Consider the following 20956-nt stretch of genomic DNA (forward strand, 5'->3'; position numbering starts at 1 on the left):
GCAGGTGCAGGACCCCGGGGCCCCCTGCGCCCCCTCCCCGGCTCCCAGGGCCGAGGTCCCCCCGCCTGCCCCCCCGGCTCGCCGGCCGCTCTCCCGCGGGGCTGGCACCCGTCAATGTTTAACCGGAGCGGTGGTACCTGTTGCGCGGGGCGGCCCGCGCCGGCTGGCGGTGGCTCCCGCCGGGACCAGGCGGGTGCTGCGGGCACCCCGAGCGAGGGGTGCTGGGGTGGGGGGGGATGGAGCCGGAGGGGGAGCGGGGCTGGGAGCCCCGGCCGGGCGCTCGGCCCAAAACGGTCCCACGGGGCCAGGAGAGACCGTAAGTTGGCGGGGAGCCGGAGGGGACGGCGGGCACGCTGTCCTGCAGCAGGCAGGGCCTGGGCAGCGACCCCGGGCAGCCGGCGGGGGGCTGGTACCCCAGAAAGGCTGGGGGGGGGGGTGACGACAGGACGGTCCCTCTGTGGGGACATGGCGGGACATAGAACTCTGTCCCCTGGCAGGCCCCGGGGTTCAGCGGGGACGGGAGGACCGCGCGAGCCCGGCGCGGCCGTGGGCCCCTCTGCCCTGGCCCCTGGGGTCCCTGCGGGCACGTCCCCCGGCTGGGGAGCACCCACCACCCCACCGCCCTCTGTTCCCCAAAGGAGTCCCGGAGAGGAGCGGGAGGGCCCCGTGGCGGGCAGAGAGACGCGCCTGAGAGTGGTGCTGAGGTAAGGGGGGGGCGTGAAGGGCTCGGGGACTCGGGGGGCACCAGCACCACGCCTGCCCCGGGCAGGGGCACAGCAGGGCTCCCTGGGGTCCCTTTGTTTCCCCATCCCCTCCGGCCATTAGGGTGCGGCCACTGACCTGCAGGGAGGCGCGGCGAGGAGACCGGCCGGTTGTGCACAGCCTTGGCGACGGCACCGTCCACGTAAGTGCCACCTCCCTTCTGGGGTCCGGGGGGGGCTGTGGCACCCCCTGAGCCGCCGCCACCCCCGCGCCCAGGTGAGCGCGGCCAGGCACGATGCCACCTTCGGGTTCAGCGCCGTGTTCGACGCGGGAGCCTCGCAGGAGGCCGTGTTCGAGGGCAGCGGGATGAGGCAGCTGGTGGAGCTGGCGATAGACGGGTGAGTCCCGGCGAGCCCCCCGCGCACCCCAGGCCTCCGGCTCGGCCCGCACCCCCTGCGCTGCCCCCGTCCGGGCCTCGCCGGCGGGTCGGCGCTGCCAGGGCCGTGCCGGGAGGTGGCAGCCCTGTGCCACCACCTGGGGCCAAGCCTGAGGCTCAGCATCTTCCCCAGCTTCTCCTGCACCGTCTTTGCCTTCGGGCAGACCGGCTCAGGGAAGACCTACACCCTGATGGGACCCCCCACCCAGGTACAATGCCATCCCACCCCCCACCACCACCTGACCTGACCCTGACGGTGCGACGGGCTCTCCTCACCCGCTCGTGGGTGCTGGGATGGTGGGAGGAGGTGGGTGCCAAAGTGGCGTGACTGCTCGCCCTCCCGGCATCTCCGCAGAGCGAGACCCAGCCGGCGGCCCCAGGGATGCTGGGGCTGATGCAGAGGTCCTTCGCCTGCCTCCTGGAGCAGAGCCGGAGCCGCGGCTCTGACCTGGCTCTCAGTGCCTCCTACCTGGAGATCTATAACGAGCAGGTAAGCGCCTGCCTGGCTGCTCAGCCAGGCCCTGCTGGCACCCTATGCCTCCGCTCCCCCACTGCCTCCCCTCCGCCGTACTCCCAGGTCCGGGACCTGCTGAGCCCGGGACCACCGTGCTCCCTGCCCCTGCGGTGGAGCAAAACCCGTGGCTTCTACGTGGAGAACCAGCTCAGTGTGGACTTTGAGAGCCTGGAGGCCATCAGTGACCTGCTCCAGCAAGGTGCTGACCCACGGACGCAGGGCTAGGGGGATGCAGGGGCATGTCTGGGGGGTGCCAGAGCCAGTGTGGGAGGACTCAGCCCCACACAGAGCTGTCCTCAGGACTGGTGGGGCTCTGATGGCAGCCAAGAGGGGCAGCTCCCCGGCCTGCCACAGAATCCAGGCAGGCTTGTGGCTGGCAGGGGGTGGGCAGCGGGTGCTGTGCCGGGGCATGGGGCACTGTGCTCCCCTGCAGCTCCCGATCCCCCCCGGCAGGATCGCAGAGGCGACGGACCTCAGCGCACACCCTCAACAGGCACTCGAGCCGCAGCCACGCTCTTCTGACCATCCACGTCTGCAGCCGGGCTGTGAGCGCGTGTCCTGCCCTGGGCATATGGGGATGGCCTGCGGGGACTGGGGCTCTTCGGGGGGGTGCAGACAGCCCCAAGGTGGGGGGGTGTGTGTGTGTTGCATCCTCCTCCTCAAGGATTGTTTATGGGTCTGGGGCGAGAAGCCGGGAGCCAGATCCCAGACCCAGGGATTGGAACACTGCTGTGGGCCACAGGGAAGGGGTGAGGGGGGCCAGAGCATCACCCTTCCAATGTGTGTCCCCCAGCCCAGTGCCTGCCCCAGCAAGCAGGGCATGCTGTGCTTCGTGGACCTGGCCGGCAGTGAGCGGGTGAAGGAGACCGGCTCCAGCGGGGAGCTCTCCGTGGAGGCCAACAACATCAACCGCAGCCTCCTGGCACTGGGTAAGAGTTAGGGGACCCCTCCATGGGAGCACGAGCTGCCAGTCCCAGTCAGAGCCCTGTTACACCCTCTGTGGCTCATCCTCTGGTAGGACACTGCATCTCTCTGTTGGCCAAACCCCGAGGGAAGCGGATGCATATCCCCTACCGGGACAGCAAGCTCACCCGCCTGCTGGCCCGCTCCCTGGGCGGCTCAGGCATCACCCTCATGGTAGGTGCAGGGAGGAGGCTGGGCAGGGGCACAGGGAGCCACGGCGGGGGGTGCTGGGGTCTCACCCCGTGGAGGGGAAGGCTGGAGGGAGATGGGAGATGCCCCTGGGTGGCAGCTCACCTGCAGCTCTTGCTTGTTGTCAGGTCGCCTGCATCTCCCCATCCTCGCGCTGCCTCTCGGAGACACTGAGCACGCTGCACTACGCCAGCCGGGCCCGGAGGGTCACCACCAGGCCCCTGGTCAACAGGGTATAGCAGGCAGGGGCTGTGGGCAGGGTGCCCTGCCTGACTGCTGGGACCCCCCGCAAGCCACCCCCTTGTGCTCCCAGGTGTCCCGGGAAAAGCTGCTGCAAACCTTGGAGGAAGAAATCCATGCCCTGCAGCTGGAAAACCTCTCCCTGCGCCAGCAGCTGTGCCTGCCCAGGGTACCGATGAGGAGCACAGAGGTCCCAGGGACCCCGCCAAGGGTGGGGGCATGGCCGGGCTGGGGAGGCAGGTATGGCCCCACAGGGCTGTGTCGCTCCCCTCTTGAAGGGCAGCTCCCATCAGAGGGAGCCCCAGCCTGGCCCAGCCTCTACAGCCTCCTGCGGGACTTTGTGGTGGAGAATGAGCAGCTGAGGTACGGGGGGCACAGTCAGGACCCGTGAGCAGGGGCTCAGGGGGCAGGTGGGGCAGCCAGAGCCCCTGGCCAGGCAGCACCCGGTGTTAGCCAGCCTCTCCTAGGGACTCCCTGGGGCTGGGCAGGGCTCGGAAGTTCGCCAGAGGCTGCCAATGCCCTGCCCTGCTCCCTCACTGCTCCCCAGGCAGCCCTGGCTGTCCCCAGACCCCAGCGGTGACATCCCAGCTGGCCCATCCTGCAGAGCCACCTGCAGCTCCTGTCACGGCCAGCCACCACTCCAGAGTGCCCGCGCCCCCCGTGTGCCCCCTGGCCACCCCACCAGGCTCCGGCAGCCCGACGTGACACCCACCTCTGGCCCCCGGCTGCCGGTGAGCATGGGGGGCCCTTGGCTCCGCGGGTGTCCTCATGTGGGGCCGTGCCCACGGCAGGGTGAGGATGCACAAACCACCCACCCGCTGCTACCCCCTCTTGCAGAAGCTGCCTCCTGCCTCTGGCCGCCCCAGCTGCCCAGGGTGCCCCCAGTGCTGCCCCGGGCTGGCCGATGCCACCGTGCCCCAGGTACGGCCCTGGGGTTCTCACCAGAGGGGGGTGGCACAGCGTGGCACAGCAGCCTCACTGCTCTGCTCACCCCCAGGCGCTGCCAGGGCCCCCCGCACCGCAGCCGGTCCCCGCCGAGGGAAGCGCCGGCGTTCTGCCACCTGGCCAGGAGGACACGGCTCTGCCTGGCTCCCACCAGCTCCCCGGGCACCCCCAGCCACAGCAGGGGAAGCGGTGAGTGCCGGGGCTGGAGGCTGCCCCCCCCAGGCATCAGCTGCAGCTCAGCTGGGCTTTCAGGGGGGTGGCGGGGTGCCGGGTCAGGGTTTGTTCATGTGTCCTCACGGCAGGAGCCGGGGCAGGAGCACGAACTCATCTCAACGGCGCCCACTCCCCCGGGAGCTGCCAGGCCCCGAGCGCTGTCCCAGTCCCGAGGGAAGGGTCATCCCTTCGGCACCACCATGGCCGGGATTGCCGGAGCCGAGAGGTGAGCAGGGCAGCCGGGGGGACGCTGGTCATCGGATGAGAGTCCCTCGGGGTTGGGCACCCATCCTGAGCCCGGCCACTCATGCCTGGGGCTGTGGACCTGATGCCGGGACGCTGGAGACCTGACCCCGCTGGCTGCCGGCCAGCAGCTGCCGGCGCCGTCCCTCTCCTCCAGTGGGAAGAGGCACTGGACTGGCTGGCGGAGCAGATCTGAGCGGCTGCAGCCACAGCTGCGCCGAGGATGGGGCCAGCAGCGGGGACCTGGCACAGCCCACGCACAGCTATACCCGGGAGGACAAGCACAGCCCTCGGGGACACAGGGATCTCGGACTACGAGCACCGCACAGACCACAGGATGGATGGACAGACAGATGGACAGGGCTCTCCAGCCTGCACGGCACTCACAGTTTATTTCTGCCTAGCTAGGGGCCGTGCTGCCGGGCGGCTCGGGGCGGCCGCGCTCAGGTGCTCTCCTCCCCGGGCTGCGGACAGTCCAGCCAGTACTGGGCGATGGAGCGCGGGTAGCGGGGCTGCACCAGGTCCACGCGCTTGGTGCGCAGGTTGACGCGGTAGTACTTGTCTGGGGGGAAGGGGAGACGGCTGTCAGGACCGCCCACGGGGCAAAGCGGTGGGGAGCTGCCAGCCCTCACTGCCAACCCCGGGCACCTTCCCACGGCGTCCTGGAGCTCAGGGACATCGCAGAGCGAGAGGAGACCTTCCCCTGCCCCGGCAGCCCTGGGGGTCCCACTCCCGCATCTCTCCCAGATCCTGCCGCCCCAGACTCACCTCCTACAAAGAAGTAGACGCTCTGGAGAGCCTCGCACTGGGAGCCCGACAGCCAGTCGCCTTCGACACCCACAGAGTCTGAGTCATTTTGCAGCCAGCTCCAGAAACCCAAATTCAGTGACCTCTGGCTCTTGTACCTCTTGCGCTGGCGACGGGACTTCCTCCTCCGAGGCTGCTGGGAGGCCACGTAGATCCTGCCGGCCATGGCAGCGTCCAGCCGGCTGGGCACCCCCCGCCAGTCTTTGCTGATGTACCGCGGGCTGCTCGCCCCGCCTGCGTGGGGCAGAGGGTGAGTTGGAGGGGCAGCGACGGATGGGGGTGAGCTGAGCCCAGCCCCACAGACAGCCCCCCAGCACCTGCTCTGAGCCTCGGGGAGAGGCTCCAAAGGCTCCCAGCCTGGATGGGATGTATGATGGGGACATGGGCCAGGCAGAGCCAGGAGCAGCCCCTCACCCCCACCTCGGCTGGGATCAGCCCTGTGCTGCTGAGCCCCCCCTCTCCTCTCTATCTTTCATTTCTCTTGCCCAGGGCTGGGGTTTTCCTACAGCATCTCCAGCTCCAGCAGGAATAAAGAGTCCCCAGCTGTGCTGCTGTGGTGTGAGGTGGCTGCTGATGGGCTCGGTAGCGCGGGGCATAAGGGCTGCAGAGGGTGGGATCTGGGATGCTGTGGGAGATGCTGCCAGGGCCTGGGGGTTCCTGTGCACAGCCCTGGCTCCTGCCTGGCAGCAGCCCATCCAGCCTGCCCACACTCCCAGGCATACACCCACCTCCCTGGCTGCCTGCACCCCTCCTGCCCTGTCGGTGAGGGCTATGTTGGCACCCGCTGGCCCTTTCCCCTGGGGCTGGCCCAGCTCTTACTCATCCTGCCACCAAAGAGGATCTGGAAGACATCCTCCCAGCTGTCGCGGTTCATGAAGGCGTAGTGGTTGAACACGGTCGAGGGGGAGGACTTCTCGCAGTCAGCCTGCGTGGGCTGGTTGGCGAAGTCGTAGGACCAGTAGTACTTGTCTAGGAGAGGATGCGCAGGGCATTAGTGGGGGACATGCGTGCTGGGGGGAACAGCAGCTAGGAGGGTGTCCTGCCCATGGCCACTGGTGCCAGGCTCTGCCCAGGAGTGGGGGGCTGCACCCCTTACCCTTGAAGAAATAGACTCTCTCGTTGCCGTGGTAGCTGTGCGCAGGGAGGGCGAAGGCCGCGTCAATGCTGTTCGGGATGCCTTCAAAGCCCTCGGAGATGTCACGTGGGTACCCAGGGTCCAGGGCTCCGTCGTCAAAGCGCCAGTACTGGCTGCCCTGGAGGGGTGTGGGGCGGGGGAGTCAGGGGGCTGGGTACAGCATCCCCCAGGTGCGGATGGAGGGAGCGAGGGGATGCTGGGAAGCCCTGCGGTGAGGCTGTGGCTGCCTGGGGCCCCCGACAGCCACAGGGATTGGGGATATCTGGCAGCCACTGTGTGCGTGCGTGTGTGGAGGGTGCCAGGGTAGGGACAGGGTGGGTTGGGGAGCCATGCCGGGAGCACCCCCAGTCCCGCAGCCAGCCTCCTCCTGCCCACCTTGAACAGGTAAGTCTTGCCCTGGCAGTTGATGCGGGTGAAGGCTGCATCGATGGGGCCCTCGATGCCCCAGACATCGCTGATGAGCTTGGGGTAGCCGGGCCGCACACTCGTCTCATCCAGCTCGTAGAAGTACTTCCCTGGGGAGAGAGGGGAAGTGGGAGCGGCAGAAGGGACCGCAGCCACTGGCACGGGGTGAGGGCACGGCAGCATGTCCCATGCGCCTGGGAGAGGTCCCCGAGGTACCTCGGAAAGCATAAATGGAACCATTCTTCAGGTCAGTGAAGGCATCAAAAGGTTTCCTGCTGCACAGCTCCTCGGGCTCCTCTATGGGTTTCTGATTCCCAAACCCATCCAGTGTGGTGATGGGCACCTCCTCCACAGGTACCTCCTCCACAGGTACCTCCTCCACAGGCACCTCCGTCTGTGTCTCTTCGGAGCCAAACATGGTCTCCAGCGTGGACTGCACCGGCAGCAGGGTCGTGGGCAGCTCTGTGGGGGCTACCTCGGTGCCCCCCACCGTGCCCAAGTCAACGGTGAGGTTGTAGTCGAGGTAGTCGTCCTCTGGCAAGGCGAACACGTCTCCCCGGGTCACTGCGGGAGGGGGCAGGTTGGTCCCTGGGATGTCTCCCACAGGGTCTGGGTGTGGGAACCACTTGCTCCCAGGCAATACGGATTTGCACGGACCCCCGCGGCCCCACGCTGCAGGCGGCAGTCAGCCGGCTGCCAAAAACCCCTGGTGCTGCAGCACCCTGAGCACCAAATCCTGGCACTGACATCACCCTGCAGGCACGGGTGGGTGCAGAGCTGACCCAGCACAGACTCCTCCGAGCCCCCGCGGTGTTGGGCACCCGCGGCCACAGGGCTGGTACCTTTGGCTTTGCAGGCGGTGGCGTAGTCGCTGCAGCAGCTCTGGTAGTACATGCAGAGGGTGTCACACTGGCACTTGTGCTGCGCATCGAAGCCATCATCACAGCGGCCCTCGCAGGAGTCTGCAAGAGCCGACGGTCAGCACATGAGGAATAATGTGGGGTGGGCTACGGGGCCAGCACCTTCCCCCCAGCCCAGCCCCAGGGAGGGAAGCAACGTGGGCATAGCCAGATGGGGGGATCCCACCTCTCCATGGGTACCCCCATCCCCAGGGCTACAGCAGCACCTCGCCCTGCTCTAACCCAGGTCCCACTGGGATGGGAGCCACGGGCCAGGCTCCACGCTGGCAGTCCAGCTGTAGGATGGCCAGAGATTTGCCCAGGCACACCAATACCCGTGTGCTGCCTGCTTGCCTTCTCCCCATGCTGTGAGGCGTAGCCAGCGTGGCCAATGGCCACGGCCACCACCTGGTCCCCTCCTCACCCTGCCCCGGCTCCCCATCAGCTGCACTCGCTCCATCCCCACGCTGGCTGCAAGCGGGAGGCACCCGGCGCGGCGCTGCCCGGCTCCGGCTCACCTTCAGCAGCGCGGGCGGCGGCGAGCAGGGCCAGCACGACGGCAGGGAAGAGCAGCCTCATCCTGGGCGGCCGGGAGCGCAGCCCTCCTGCGACTGTGCGGGCTGGAGCGCGGCTGCGGCCGCGGCCCTGGCATGCACTGTTTGCTCAGCCTGCCCTGGCGGGAGAAAACAAACAGGACAAGGTCAGAGCAGGGGGGAAAGGGGCAGAGACACCCAGCATCCTCCGCAGCCCCCGCTGAGCTGGGGGCATTTGGGGAGGGACAGGGCAGCCCCGAGAGCCGCTGTCCGTGCCTTTGCTGCCAGCGCCTTCCTGGCCAGGGTGCGGGTGGTGCAGCGGTTCAGAGAGCAGGGGGGGCACAGCAGGCCGGAGCCAGGCGTTCTGAGGTCCTGGCACACTTATTTCATTGTGAACCTCACGGTGTCAAAGCGCCCAGCCTCCATCTCAAGAGGAGGCTGTTTCCCAGTCTGGTCTCAGCAAGACAAAAACCCTAACAAGAGGGGTCAAGGGAGCCGTGCTCAGAGGGCGAAGGGAAAAGCCCTGGGCTAGTGCTCGCCCAAGATGTCACCGTTTTGGAGGACTTGCTGTTGGGATTTCAGCCTTCACAGTGTCAGCAAGGCTGGGAGCAGAAGCGAGGAGTCTCAAGGCACGGTGGCTCGGGATGGGGCAGGTGCCACCTCTGTGCACGGGGAGCAGAGGCCAGAGGTGAGCGGCCAGGAGGGAGGGAGGGCAAGTGGGAGCCCTCTGCACTTTCACTGCAGTAGGCAAACAAGAGCCTGTGTATTTTGCTCCCATCATTCCCTTTCTGACCAATCTTTTCAGTTACTAATTAATGTTGACGCAGCTCTTTCAGCAGCTCCTGATAACTCTGGGGTGTTTATTTAATCAGGGGCAAGGAGCAAACACACACAAGACTACAGAGGTACTGTCTCCAGCTGCCTCCACTGCCGCAGCACTCCTGGGGTGGGAGCTCTGTCGGGTCTGTCCCAGCCCTGGGGCAGGGGTGGCACGGCTCTGGGCCTTAATAGGTGATGGAAGATTTGGGGGGAGAAGTAACAGAGCAGGGTGCCTGCTTCTCCAGGGGCCTCGCTCCTGCCAGCTCAGACACAGGCAGTTCCCAGCCTCAGCTGCTCCCACCCTTGCAGGAAAGAGCTTTGATTTGGTGTTGAGAAAGGCATTCCCACCTGGAAAGCCCTGGTGAGCCACGGGCAGCCACCAGCCATGGGCTGTTGGGGCAGGACTTCTCCTGCAGCCCTGTCACCCCTCTCCTTGCCCCCGGCCTCAGCTATGTTGGGGCTGGCATTGTCCCTGGGTGCAAGCACCAGCCCAGTGTTGCCCTAAAGCTTCATCCCATCCCTGTTGAATCAGCCCTGGGAGACCAGCGCCCTGAGAGGGCACAGGCTTATGGGGAGGCTGGGGGGAGAAAGGCTGGGCAGCATCTGAGCTGCTTTCGCTGATCGGCTGAGACAAAGCTCCCTCCTGCTGCTCCAGGCTTCCAACCACCAGCAACCACAGACCCACCAAGGCTCGGCGAGCTCTCCCCTGGCTGCTGTGCTCGAAGCATGGCATGAGGAGACTCCAGGAGAGAGGCTCATTTGGGTAACGGGGCCCTGGGCAGCCCTTGCAGCCGAGGGCTGAGCAGAGCCAGCAAGGAGAGCTCAGGCAATGGGGCTGATCCCCCAGGGCAAGGCTGGGAATCCCTGCTGTTCCCAGAGCCCAGGCTGCTGGTGCTGGAAACCCCTCTCAAAAAAGCAAAGCAACACTAAAACCAAAGCAAAGCTCAGCTCAGCTCTCTGGGCTTGTCAGGACAAGCCTAAGGGAATGGTTTGAATTCTGCCCCCCCCCGCAGGCAGCAGCCTCCTCCGAGGTGGCAAACCCCTCTGCTGCGCTGCGTTGCAACAGCGCGTATCATTACCCCTGCTTAATAATAATTTATCAGGAAAATCCTTACTGGTTCTGTGCTGAGCCTCTCCCGCAGTACTGTGCCGCTCAGGTCGCCTTGTTTACTGTCCTTTGCTGGGAGCTAATGTCCCTTTCCTCCGTCTGTCCCTGCGTAGTGGATTCAGAGAGGATTAAAAGCGACTCTGTCGCATCAAAACATCAACTTGAATTTAAGTCTCAGTCTGAGCTGGCAACAACCTGGTTTTGGAGCCAAGGATTTAAGCTGCTCCTCCCAACACGGGCGAGAAGTGCCCAAAGCATTTCTGCCCTGAGCACGTCTGGCCTGGAAAAAAAGAAAATAAAAGGGGCCCAGGCTGCCTCTGGTCTTTCTTTTATCATGCAAATCCTGAGCCCACCCGGAAGAGCTGCTCTGAATTTCCACCCGGCAAAGGGAGCTATTTACCACCCTGCACTGATACAAGCAGGTTCCAAACACAGTGCCAGGATGGCCACAACCTCCCCGTGACCAAGGCCACGGCCACTGTGGTGCCTGGCCCTTTACTTCCACGCCGTGTCCCCTTCACCGGTCGCAGAGGGTCCCAGAGAGACCCCTCTGCAAAAGCAGCGTGGGGGTCCCTGCCCGCCATGGAGGTGGCCACGGGCTCTGCAGCAGCTTGGGCAAGGGAGGAACACGGACCATGGGGGCAGCAGGACAAGCCCCACCTCAGGCTGGGGAAGGAGGGGTCTAGGGGGATGCCAGAGCATCTGCAGCGAGGAGGGGGATGCTGCTGCCCAGAGATGAGCCCCTCCTTACAGAGGCGGCGCCTGCGCGGGGTGACATCAGCCCCTGAGGACCTGAGATGCTTGAGCCTGGCTTTGGGAAGGCGGCTCCTGTCACGGTTTCCAGCCCTGCATCCCGGCAGGGCAAGGAGGGGAGAAGGAGCCGGCAGGCCAGCCCTGCAGCTGGACCCCGGGCCAGCTCCGTCCCCCCTCCTGTGCCCCCCCTCCGGCCACCTCGGGTCCCCCCAGGGAGCGCGGTGGCCCTGCCCGGGTTCTCCCGGGGGGCAGGTGACCGAGGATGCTGTGCTAGGAGATGCTGATGGTGCTCATCCTGCTCGTCTCCCTCTATAAACTGTGCCGGTTCTTCGCCATGTCGGGTGCGGAGAGGTTGGTGGTACCCGAGTGCGTGAGCCAGGCGGGCAGCTGGGCCGGCGGGAGCAGCTCCAGGGACCACCGCGAGGTTTCTCCCGGGGTGAACACCGATGTGCGGGCAGCCCTGGACCGGATCCTGCCCGCCCTGCACCGGGCCATCGCCGCTGCCAAGCAGGCAGCCAGCCCTGTGGAGCTGCGGAGGGCCATCGCTGAGGTCTTCCAGCTGGTGGAGGAAGCCTGGGGGATGCCCACGCTGGGGAGGGACGTGGCCAAAGTGCTGTGCGATGTGATCCGCCTGGAGGGAGGCCTGGACCTGCTGCTGAACCTGCTGTACACGGCAGAGCTGGAGACCAAGTGCCAGGCAGGAAAACTCCTGGAGCAGATCCTGGTGGCAGAAAACAGGTGAGTCTGAGAAGAGCCCCCTGCCCTTGGCAGGCAGAGCTCTCCCCACCGCAGGCTCACCCGCCGCCCCGAGCACAGCAGGGATTTCCTCTGCCCAGCCCACTCACACCCTCCAAATTTCCCTGCTCTGGGTGCTCCCGGTGCATCAAACCCCCTCGTGTCCATCCCACGTGTCCCCCCCACGCCCAGCATTTGCACACAGGAGTCCCTGGCTTGCTGATCACGCCCAGGCAACAGCATGACCTGCCTGCCCCATGGCTGGAGGGGGGAGGACCAGCCCCAGCTCATGGCACGCTGGTGAGGATCGGGGTATGCTCACAAGCCACCCTCAGCCTGGGGCCACCCAGACAAGAAACCCTTCTCAGCTGAGCTGGGTCGGTTTGGGTGTCCCAGAGCGTCTGACCCCAGGGATGAGAGACAGAACTCCCCTTTAACCATAACCGCAGCAGCAGCAGGAGGAGGAGGACAAAGCCGGTTCCCAGAGACTTTCTGCTGCTGCCCAGGGCTGGAGTGAGGCCGTAAGGAGGGGGCTGGCCGGTCAGCAGCCCTCAGAGTCCCCATCCCCTGGCCCCTAGCTCAGGGGCTGGAGATGCATGTGCTGCTCCCCAGGGCAGGTGAGAGGCATTGGGACGGCTCTGCCAAAGCATCGGCACAGGGGTGTGTGTGTGTATATGGGCACGTGTACAAGGGTGCGTGTGAACACATAGCCCCCAACACGTCTAAATGCCCAGCAGTGCAGATGCAGCACCCGCACGCAGCTCACCCTTCAAACACCACGAGTGCACTCCTGCAGGGTCCCCTGACGGGCGAACTCTCCGCTCCACCCCGTGTGTGGTTCGGCATGCCCCGGCAGCGTGCCGGTCGCAGAGAGGAGCCGTATACCTGCCGCGAGCTGCGTCAGGATCAGGCCTTTCTCTCCTGGGACTCTCTGCATGCAAACAGGCAGCTCTGCCAGCTCCGCTCTCCCTCGCTGCTGGTCCCAGCCAGCCCAAAGAGGGAAGCCCACCCCAAGTTTACAGTCTTGTTCCAGCTTCACGGGCGATGTGTCTTGCTGAAAGGTTGTGGCTCCGCAGCCTGGGCCTCGCTGCACACACTGGCAGGCAAAAAGAAGCAACAGCTAAATCAAGAAATCCATTAGAGTGGAATTAATCCCAGGAAACATCACTGGCATAGTCTGAATTCAGCACTTAGCTTCCTGGCAAGTGAAAGCAGCTGCCGGAGTCACCACTTCTGCTCCAGGAGCAGTTCACGGGCCAGGGTCCCGGAGCAGCCATGGGCCTCCAGCCCCTCACTCCCTGCAGCCTGACCCACCATCAGCCTCCGAGCAGGGAGGTGTAGGGTCCCCCCTGGGTCAAGCATCTGGCTTAGAGACCTCTCCCAGCATCCGTGTGCAGCAGCAGCAGTGCTTAGCCAGGAGCTGGACCAGTCCTGGCTCCATCCCACAGCTGCGGGCAGTAGGAGACCTGGCAGGATTGTGTTTGTCATCCAGCTCTGTGGCCGAGTCTGGGCTCAGAGCCAGTCCCAGCTGAGGGCTTTTTTTCCAGAGCTCTCCACAGCATTCGCTGCCAAACCCACTCCAAGGTCAGCATGAGCCGTGCAGGCCACAGGCTTCCCAGAAATGCTCTTCCCGCCTGCCAGCGTGGAGAGGCTGGCGTGCCTTCAACCCCCATCGCCAGGGGCCAAATGCACCGCTGCCCTCACAGGCAGGACGGCACGGGGCATCTGCCCCAGCACTTGTGCCTTGTGAGCAGAGCAGCTCCATCGTGGCACCAAAAGGGGCATTTCTAAGGCCACAGATGGAGCTGCCTCCTCATCCTGGGCAGGCTCATGGGGGGGGCAGGGGAGAGCCCATCATTTCCCCCTTCCTCACTCTACACTTTTAGGACCCAGCCGCATTCAGATGTCATTTTAAGACCATCCCCGCACGGAGCTCAAGGCCAGCCGTGGCTGAGCAGCAGCTGGTGGCCCTCGGCCACCTGCCCCTAAGCTCTTGCTGTCCTCTTCTAGGAGAGCGCAGGATTGCAGAAATGAACAGCTTTCCTCCACGCTGCCATCTCAGAACGGACAGATCCCCACCTCTCACACACCCCCGTGGCCAGTCCTGCATGGTTGCTTAGCCAGGTGTGAGACCCCTGTCCTGGGCTTCCACCGATCGGGAGAGCAGCCAGAGGATGGCTCTGGTTAGGGACAAAGGAGTTTTCACCCCCAAACACAAAGCAGCTCAGACACAGCCAGGAAAGCTGACTAAGCAGGTCTATTTCTAGTCTGGCATTTAGCTGACCCTGAGCTGTTGCTATGTTCCTCTTACCTCGAGCACAAGAGCCTCTGGTGTGGTAGCCCTGGGCTATGCACCCCGTGTCCCGTCCCATCACAAGCTCTTCCATCAGACAGACAGGTTCTTCCAACACGAGCCTGTTGCATCTCGCTGCATCGCAGCCCGACAACATATCTGGCAGCTGTGTCCCACAGAGAAACTTCTGGCTGTCGTGGGGCAAATGTCACGGGAGCACAGGGGAGTTCACCCACCAGTCACTCTTCTCGCTCCCTGCACGGCCGTCTGCCCCTCACCTGCCTGTGCCTCTCCTTCCTGCAGGGATCGGATCGCTCGGATCGGTCTGGGAGTGATTCTGAACTTAGCCAAGAAGCGAGATGTTCCCCAGCTGGCGCAGAGTGTCTCCGGTATCCTGGAGCACATGTTCAAACACACCGAGGAGACTTGTTTCCAGCTCATCTCTGATGGAGGCCTGGATGCTATCCTCTACTGGTGCCGCTGGACGGACCCCATCGTGCTGCGGCACTGTGCCATGGCCTTGGCCAACTGCGCCATGTACGGAGGGCAGGCCAACCAGCGCCTGATGATCGAGAAGAGGACAGCGGAGTGGCTTTTCCCACTGGTGTTCTCAAAAGACGATGAACTAATCCGCCTGCACGCGTGCCTGGCCATCACGGTGCTGGCCACCAACAAAGAAATCGAGAAGGAGGTGGAGCGCTCGGGGACGCTGGCTCTGGTGGAGCCGTTCATCGCCTCGCTGGATCCGGAGCAGTTTGCCTGTGAGATGTTGGGCAGCAGTGACAACAGCCAGGGCAGGACGGCGGACGACCTGCAGCGGCTGGTACCCTTGCTGGACAGCTCGCGGATGGAAGCACAGTGCATCGCTGCCTTCTACCTCTGCACAGAGGCTGCCATCAAAACCAGGCAGAAGAAAACAAAGGTAAAGGGTAGGTTGGCCTGAAGGAAGGAGATGATGCAGAAGGGAAGGGTTGCTACAACGGCATCATTGCTCCCCTATGAGCTCACCAAGCACCCTGGCCCTCAGCTGGCCTGGCACAGGTTGTGGGGAGGAGGAGGGAAAGCAAAGTGATGTCTCCTCCCTTTGTGTCCCCAGATTTTCGGTGAGATTGGGGCTACGCAGAGCCTGAAGAGGGTAGTGTGCTACTCCACCAGCAGCACTACCTCCTCCCTAGCCAAAAAGGTGCTGCGCATGATAGGGGAGGAGGTTCCTCGGCGCATCCTGCCCACGGTTCCCAACTGGAAGCCCTGTGAGGTGCAGACATGGCTGCAGCAGATCGGATTCAACAAATACTGCCAGAGCTTCCTGGTAGGGCTGTGTGCCGGGGGAGGGACACCTGGGTGGGCCCTTTTGCCCCATCTTGCAGCACCTCACCCAACAGCTTTTCCTGGGACCTTTCCAGTCTGGATTTCTCTCGGCAGGATCACCAGGTGGATGGGGACATTCTCCTGAGGCTGACGGAGGAGGAGCTGCAGGAGGATTTGGGGATGGACTCCAGCATCACTCGGAAAAGGTAGGATGGCCACCCGGGCATGCCAGCGTCGCTCATGGTCATCAACCCAGCGGCAGAGCCAGGGAAAAGGTCTGTGCCTTTCCCTTCTTCAAAGACAAGGAGAGATATCCTCAAAACGCAAAACCCGGGCTGCCAGGGCTTTTGCAGGGCAGTATGCAGTCCCAGAGGGATTCCTGCAATGGGGACAATGCACGGGAGAGGTGTGGGATGGGACAGATCACCAGTGGCGCAGGGGAGGCGGGACCCTGCAAGTTACCCAGAAAGATGGGAACTTACCTGAGCTTCTCCCTTGGCTGAGCTCCTCATACCCCCGTGTCCTGAGGAGCAGCACTCCCGCAGCCACACAGCTATTCTTCTCTTTTTCTCTTCCTTTAGCTCGTTCTTCACCACGGCATGTGGCCGCACTCTCTCCTGCGCAGATAAAAGACATGGTACCAAATGTGTCTAGGTCCTGCCTGGCCCAGCAGCCTCCCCTCCCCACTCCACGCTTTCATTTGTTTCTCTGCCAGGTTTTTCCGAGAGCTGACAGAGCTGAAGACCTTTGCAAACTATTCCACCTGCGACCGCAGCAACCTGGCCGACTGGCTGGGCGGCATCGACCCCAAGTTTCGTCAGTACACCTACAACCTGCTGACGTGCGGCATCAACCGCAACTTCTTGCACCGCGTGACGGAGCAGCAGCTGCAGGAGGACTGCCGCATCAGCACGGGCTTCCACCGCGTCCGCATCCTCACTGCTGCAAGGGGTGCGGGTCCCGCTGCTGCTCGCCGCGCCGGAGCGGGCGGGTGGGGGTGAGTATCGAGGGTTGTTTGGGATGAGCTCTTGGGTATTTTTAACTTTTGGTTGCTGTTTGCTCTGCCTAGAAATGCTTCACTCCCCTATAACGCTGCAAACTGCGTCTGATGGGACCGATGTATTTATCAGCTACCGGAGGAGCACCGGGTCACAGCTGGCCAGGTGAGTCCTGCAGGTAACGACGTGGTGCTGGGCTGAAGCCCAGAGCCAAGGCTGGTGATCAGCTGTGGGAAGAGCGTGGAGCCAGGAGAGCTGCAGCCGCAGCGGGGAGGAGGGAGAGGCTGCCAAAAGGTGCAGTGCCAATGGGGACAGCATGTGCCGTAAGCTGCGCCGTGGAGAGGCTAATTCCCAGTCCCGTCACTGCCACCCTGTCCCTCTCCAACACTGACTTACCCTTTCTCACGCTGTGCTCGTGGGCTATAGGGCGTCACGGCAGGGGGTTAATGCCCTGCTCCTGTGTTTTCTGCGTAGGCCCAGACACCTGTAAGCAGGCTGGGCTGGTAGCTGGGGTCTCAAGGACCATTCTGTTCTCTGTGGGAGCCCGTTTGCTGCTCCTCTGTCTCGCCGTGCCCTGCACGATGCGGTGGGTTACCCAGGTGCCGGCAGTAGCCCTCCTCACAGTGCTGTCACCTCTTGCCACCAGCCTGCTGAAGGTCCACCTGCAGCTGCACGGCTTCAGCGTGTTCATCGACGTGGAGAAGTTGGAGGCAGGGAAGTTTGAGGACAAGCTGATCCAGAGCGTCATGAGTGCCCGCAATTTTGTGCTGGTCCTCTCACCAAACGCGCTGGATAAATGCATGGGAGACCCTGAGTGCAAGGACTGGGTGCACAAGGTAGGAGATGCCTTCAGGCGGGAGCTTGGTGGATGCTGGAGCAGGAGGGGGCTGGTGACGGGCTGACATGCACTTGCATGTTCCTGCAGGAGATTGTGACAGCCCTGAACTCTGGAAAGAACATTGTACCTGTTACAGACCATTTTGAGTGGCCAGACCCAGAAACACTTCCCAAGGACATGAGGGCTGTCCTGAAATTTAATGGTATCAAGTAAGTAAGAGGAACCTGTGCCATGGGGTTCCTTGACACCTGAAGAGAATGGCTTGCATAAGCAGTAGCAAAGAGCACAAGGAAATTGGGAAAAACAGGTGAGGGAGGCAGAACAGGCCAAAGGGGAGCTGAGTCACTTTGGGTACTCCAGAGCATGAAGGGAGCAAAGGTCCCCAACATAACCCTTCTGCTGTTTTTGTGCTTGGGGCTCCTCTGGATAACAGAGCTCCCCACCCCGTTGCTGCTGGAAGGACACCCATCCTCGTGCCCCCAGCCCTCCGGGCAGGAGCGATGCCGGCAGGTTTTGCAGCTCGCCTGGGTTCCTCTCGCCTCCTGTTCCCCCTTCGTGCAGCAGCGCTCCAGGCTGCCATCCCAACCTGCTCGTAGCTCTCCAGCCTGGCAGGGCACAGCGGAAGGGGCTTTCCTGCGGCATCCGGCGTTCCTCCATTTTCCATGTGGACAGGGGTGATCCCTGAGAGCTGGGTTGGGGGAAGGGGGTCTCTGGCTCCTGACCCGAACGCACCGAGCTGTCCCAGGGCATCTTGCATGGTGGAAAAATTAACTCAAATATTCCCCTCGAACACAGGTGGTCCCACGAGTACCAGGAAGCCACAATCGATAAAATCATCCGCTTTCTCCAGGGCCGTTCCTCCCGGGACTCCTCGGCTGGGTCGGAGAATGGCCTGGACTGCTTGCCCTCCCTGGGGCAGATCTAGAACCAGCACAGCTGCCTCATCCCTTCCAGAGACTTCCCAGGGGACCCCTTTTTATGTGGGGCCAAATTTCTCCCTCTAGATTTTTCCCCATCTTAGTACCTTGGCTTGAGACAAGTCCGTGGCCCATTAGCCCCCCTCCACCCTCCAAATGCAAGCCCCTGGCGCTAAAAGGCCAGTGCTTACTTACACGGTGCCTGGTGAGCCAAGCCAGGGTGGACCCTGGGGTGGACAATCTGTCTTCCGCATCCTCCCTTGGCGGGGCAGGACGTGCCGGCTACGCCTCCCACGCTGCAGGGTGTGCGAGGGAGAACCGCACGGGCCAGACCCCCGCCGATGGCTGCAGCTTCCCCCAGAAGCGTGTCTGGAGAGGAGGGATCTTCCGAGGCCCGAAAGCTGGGGAACTGGTGAGGGTTACATTGCAAGAGGACACGTGAGAGAGAAGAGCACTTGAGAGGGAACGGTCCGTAAGCATCGTATGGCCTCTGCTGGGTGCCGCGGGAATATCCTTGCAGTCAGAAGCTGACAGCAGGAAAGGGCAAATAAAAGCTAAGCCCTAATGAAATCCCCGTGTTTGGGAAAGATAACACACAGAGGCCTTCTAAACTGCCCAGCAGCAGCTTTCCCTTTCCAGCAATGTCCCTTTATCACATGAGCTCCCTCCCTCCTCGAGGGCCTTTCACCTCCTTAATGCTGCAAACGCTCCTTGTGGTCTCAACTCTGGCGATAGAAGTTTGGGGTTAGATCACGTGAAGTTTCCGCAGGGTCTTTGCAAGAAGTGCTTTTAAATCAACTCCCTTCCGTCCACCTGATGTCTCAGCTTTACCGCTTTATCAGGTCTGTACTGGGCACGGGAGGCCGGATTGTGACTCTGGAAAACATATAGCCATGCACATACCGAAGCTGTTAATTGCTGCACTGTACTGGTGGAGTTGTTATACACTGGCTGTACTTTATTCTGCTGGTGGTGCCCCACAGCAGCTCTCCCGTGGTCTGCTCCTTCAAAGAGGAGCTGGCGGACTCTCTCTGCTGACTGCCACTCACCCCCGAGAGCCCTGCCTCAGCTCCGGGCTGTCCCTGCTCCCTGCTGGATGCAATACCACGCAGCATTTGTTTCTTTCTACTGATGTCTTCTCAACGCCCACCGGGCCTTTTTGTAGCTACTCACCTTGAAATGTCAGGAAAGAGCAAAGGTGATGCAAAGGTGATGCAAAGGGCAGGCGGAGGCTGCTAGGCGTGAGCACCGGCTGGGAGCAGGACTGGCAGCACGGGCACGCTGACACACCTCCCCTAAATTCTGCACTCCCACCTGCCTGGGGCGTGAGCAGGCTCTTAACGATGTGCCGTTTTGCAACTGGGACCAGAAATTGCAACTCCTACCCGAGCTTGTCTGTTTTGATGCAGAGCAAAGTGAATAATGCAAAAAGACATCCTTGTTCAGAGCACAGGCAGAGGGAAGAGCAAGCCGTGCCCAGGGAACACCAGCCTGCCCTGACGCTCTGGCTCCAGGCTGATGCACCACCCTGCAGAAGCAGCAAGCTCCTTTGCCTGTCCCTGCCCGGGATAACCCAGCCCCTTCAGGAGGTAATGAGTCTCAGTCCCCTCGTCGTTATCCTGGCTCTCCCCAAAGCCTCACTGCCTGCCTTAACTGGCAGGAACACAAACACATTTCCTTTTGGCTTAGATCCATGAACATGTGAGGGGGAAAAAAAAAAGAAAGTTAAATTCTGGTGCTTAATCACAGCTTTATGGATAGTTCTTATCAGCTCACAGTTAATGGCATCTTTGCTTGCCTGTGAAAGGTTAATAGCTACATCTGCCCAGCATTCATCAAATTGAATCTATCTAATCTCCGGGTTAAATAGGAGGAAGCCAGCAGTGAGCCCAAAGGTGAATCTGCCAAATGATAAAAACCACTTTTGAGCTGCTTCAGGGAAAAATCTTGTGTAACTGATTGAATGTCAAGGCCTCCATGGCCACTGGAGGAGTCCCACACAAACAGTCATAAGGACTTTTCTCCCTCTGATAATACACAGTAGGATTATTGCATCTTGTTTCCCAGGAGCTCTCTAACAATTAACCTCCTCACCCAGCATTCAGTGTAGAGATTTACTTGTTCTCTACAGCTCACCTGCAGTGAGATCCCATCTCATGCTCCAGCTGCCTAGCCTGTGACTCTTCCTGTTTCCCCATCATTCAGCTATCTTCACCTCAATGAACTCGCCCTGCTCTTGACAAAACATCCCATGCCCAGCCCCTTCCAGCCTGAGTCTCAAGGAAATGAATCCCTCTGTTCCCACCCTTCCCTATTCCTTTGCTATGTCATGTCAGAAGGTGTTTAAAGTTGTTCTATCAGACGTTATTAATAAACCTGGTTTATACGCTAAATCCCCACCTCTTTTCCATCTGTGTCACACGCTTCTCTCCCTGCAGCCTCCTCACAACAGCTCTCTTGCCGTCATGCTGTCTCACCCTCTGAAGGGGCAGCAGAGCCGGCGTCCTCCAGGCACCGTTCTCGGTGGGCACCCACACTCCGTGCTCACCTTTGCATGGACTGGTGTAGCTCACTGCGTCCCCGGGCACTCTCCGCCTGCTGCCCACAGTCACAATGCATGGGGTCACGTATCTGCTTCACGGTGGTAGGTCTTGGAGGACAGCCTAGAAAAACTTTGGTTTAATCTTTTTAATAGAGCACAATAGTTCCTATTGAATTTCTCCTTTGCAAGCACGCCGACACGAACAGGCAAGCAGAGCCAGTACACAGGTTCCACTCCAGTGCACAAGGCTGAGCGGCTGCTAGCGTTGGCGTCCATGGAGTCTGTTGGCAGAGAAGCCTTACTTCATGATCAGTTCAGCTACAAATGCTCACAGCATGCCCTGTTCCTCAGGGAGGCTAATTCTGGGCTTAGCCCGTCAATCAGACACGTAACTCCTGCCCATGTCCGCCAGCATAACTAC

The 20956-nt window shown here is 62.3% G+C and overlaps 3 protein-coding genes across 14 annotated transcripts; 2 read left to right on the forward strand and 1 right to left on the reverse strand.

The window, feature by feature from the left end:
- Positions 1-161: 161 nt before the first annotated feature.
- Positions 162-5008, forward strand: KIF12 (kinesin family member 12). Of its 11 annotated transcripts, none has more exons than XM_064468118.1 (15): positions 162-316; positions 498-704; positions 826-904; positions 979-1100; positions 1272-1347; positions 1494-1851; positions 2106-2197; positions 2446-2581; positions 2671-2789; positions 2933-3037; positions 3118-3407; positions 3592-3965; positions 4042-4178; positions 4292-4428; positions 4574-5008. In XM_064468118.1, exons 1-15 carry the CDS (start codon positions 237-239, stop codon positions 4851-4853), a joined length of 2592 nt encoding a protein of 863 aa, XP_064324188.1. In that variant the 5' UTR covers positions 162-236; the 3' UTR covers positions 4854-5008. The 11 variants fall into 11 exon arrangements, with proteins under 11 accessions (XP_064324188.1, XP_064324190.1, XP_064324192.1 ...); XM_064468120.1 differs by having other exon boundaries at positions 3592-3775; positions 3882-4178; XM_064468122.1 differs by having other exon boundaries at positions 3592-3775; positions 3882-3965; positions 4292-4661.
- On the reverse strand, positions 4810-8361 carry VTN (vitronectin). Its single transcript, XM_064468130.1, has 8 exons — positions 8210-8361; positions 7635-7754; positions 7009-7356; positions 6763-6902; positions 6349-6505; positions 6072-6221; positions 5214-5486; positions 4810-5007 (listed from the first exon to the last, which is right to left on the reverse strand). Exons 1-8 carry the CDS (start codon positions 8268-8270, stop codon positions 4889-4891), a joined length of 1368 nt encoding a protein of 455 aa, XP_064324200.1. The 5' UTR covers positions 8271-8361; the 3' UTR covers positions 4810-4888.
- Positions 8358-20386, forward strand: SARM1 (sterile alpha and TIR motif containing 1). Of its 2 annotated transcripts, XM_064468125.1 has the most exons (10): positions 8358-8912; positions 11256-11642; positions 14236-14854; positions 15029-15241; positions 15355-15446; positions 15956-16191; positions 16310-16403; positions 16885-17074; positions 17164-17285; positions 17872-20386. In XM_064468125.1, the coding sequence occupies exons 1-10, from the start codon at positions 8869-8871 to the stop codon at positions 17999-18001; spliced, it is 2127 nt and encodes a 708-aa protein (XP_064324195.1). In that variant the 5' UTR covers positions 8358-8868; the 3' UTR covers positions 18002-20386. The 2 variants fall into 2 exon arrangements, with proteins under 2 accessions (XP_064324195.1, XP_064324194.1); XM_064468124.1 differs by lacking the exon at positions 8358-8912 and having other exon boundaries at positions 8919-11642.
- The last annotated feature ends 570 nt before the right edge of the window (positions 20387-20956 follow it).

This window comes from Phalacrocorax carbo, chromosome 17 (assembly GCF_963921805.1).
Source record: "Phalacrocorax carbo chromosome 17, bPhaCar2.1, whole genome shotgun sequence".
NCBI lineage: Eukaryota > Metazoa > Chordata > Aves > Suliformes > Phalacrocoracidae > Phalacrocorax > Phalacrocorax carbo.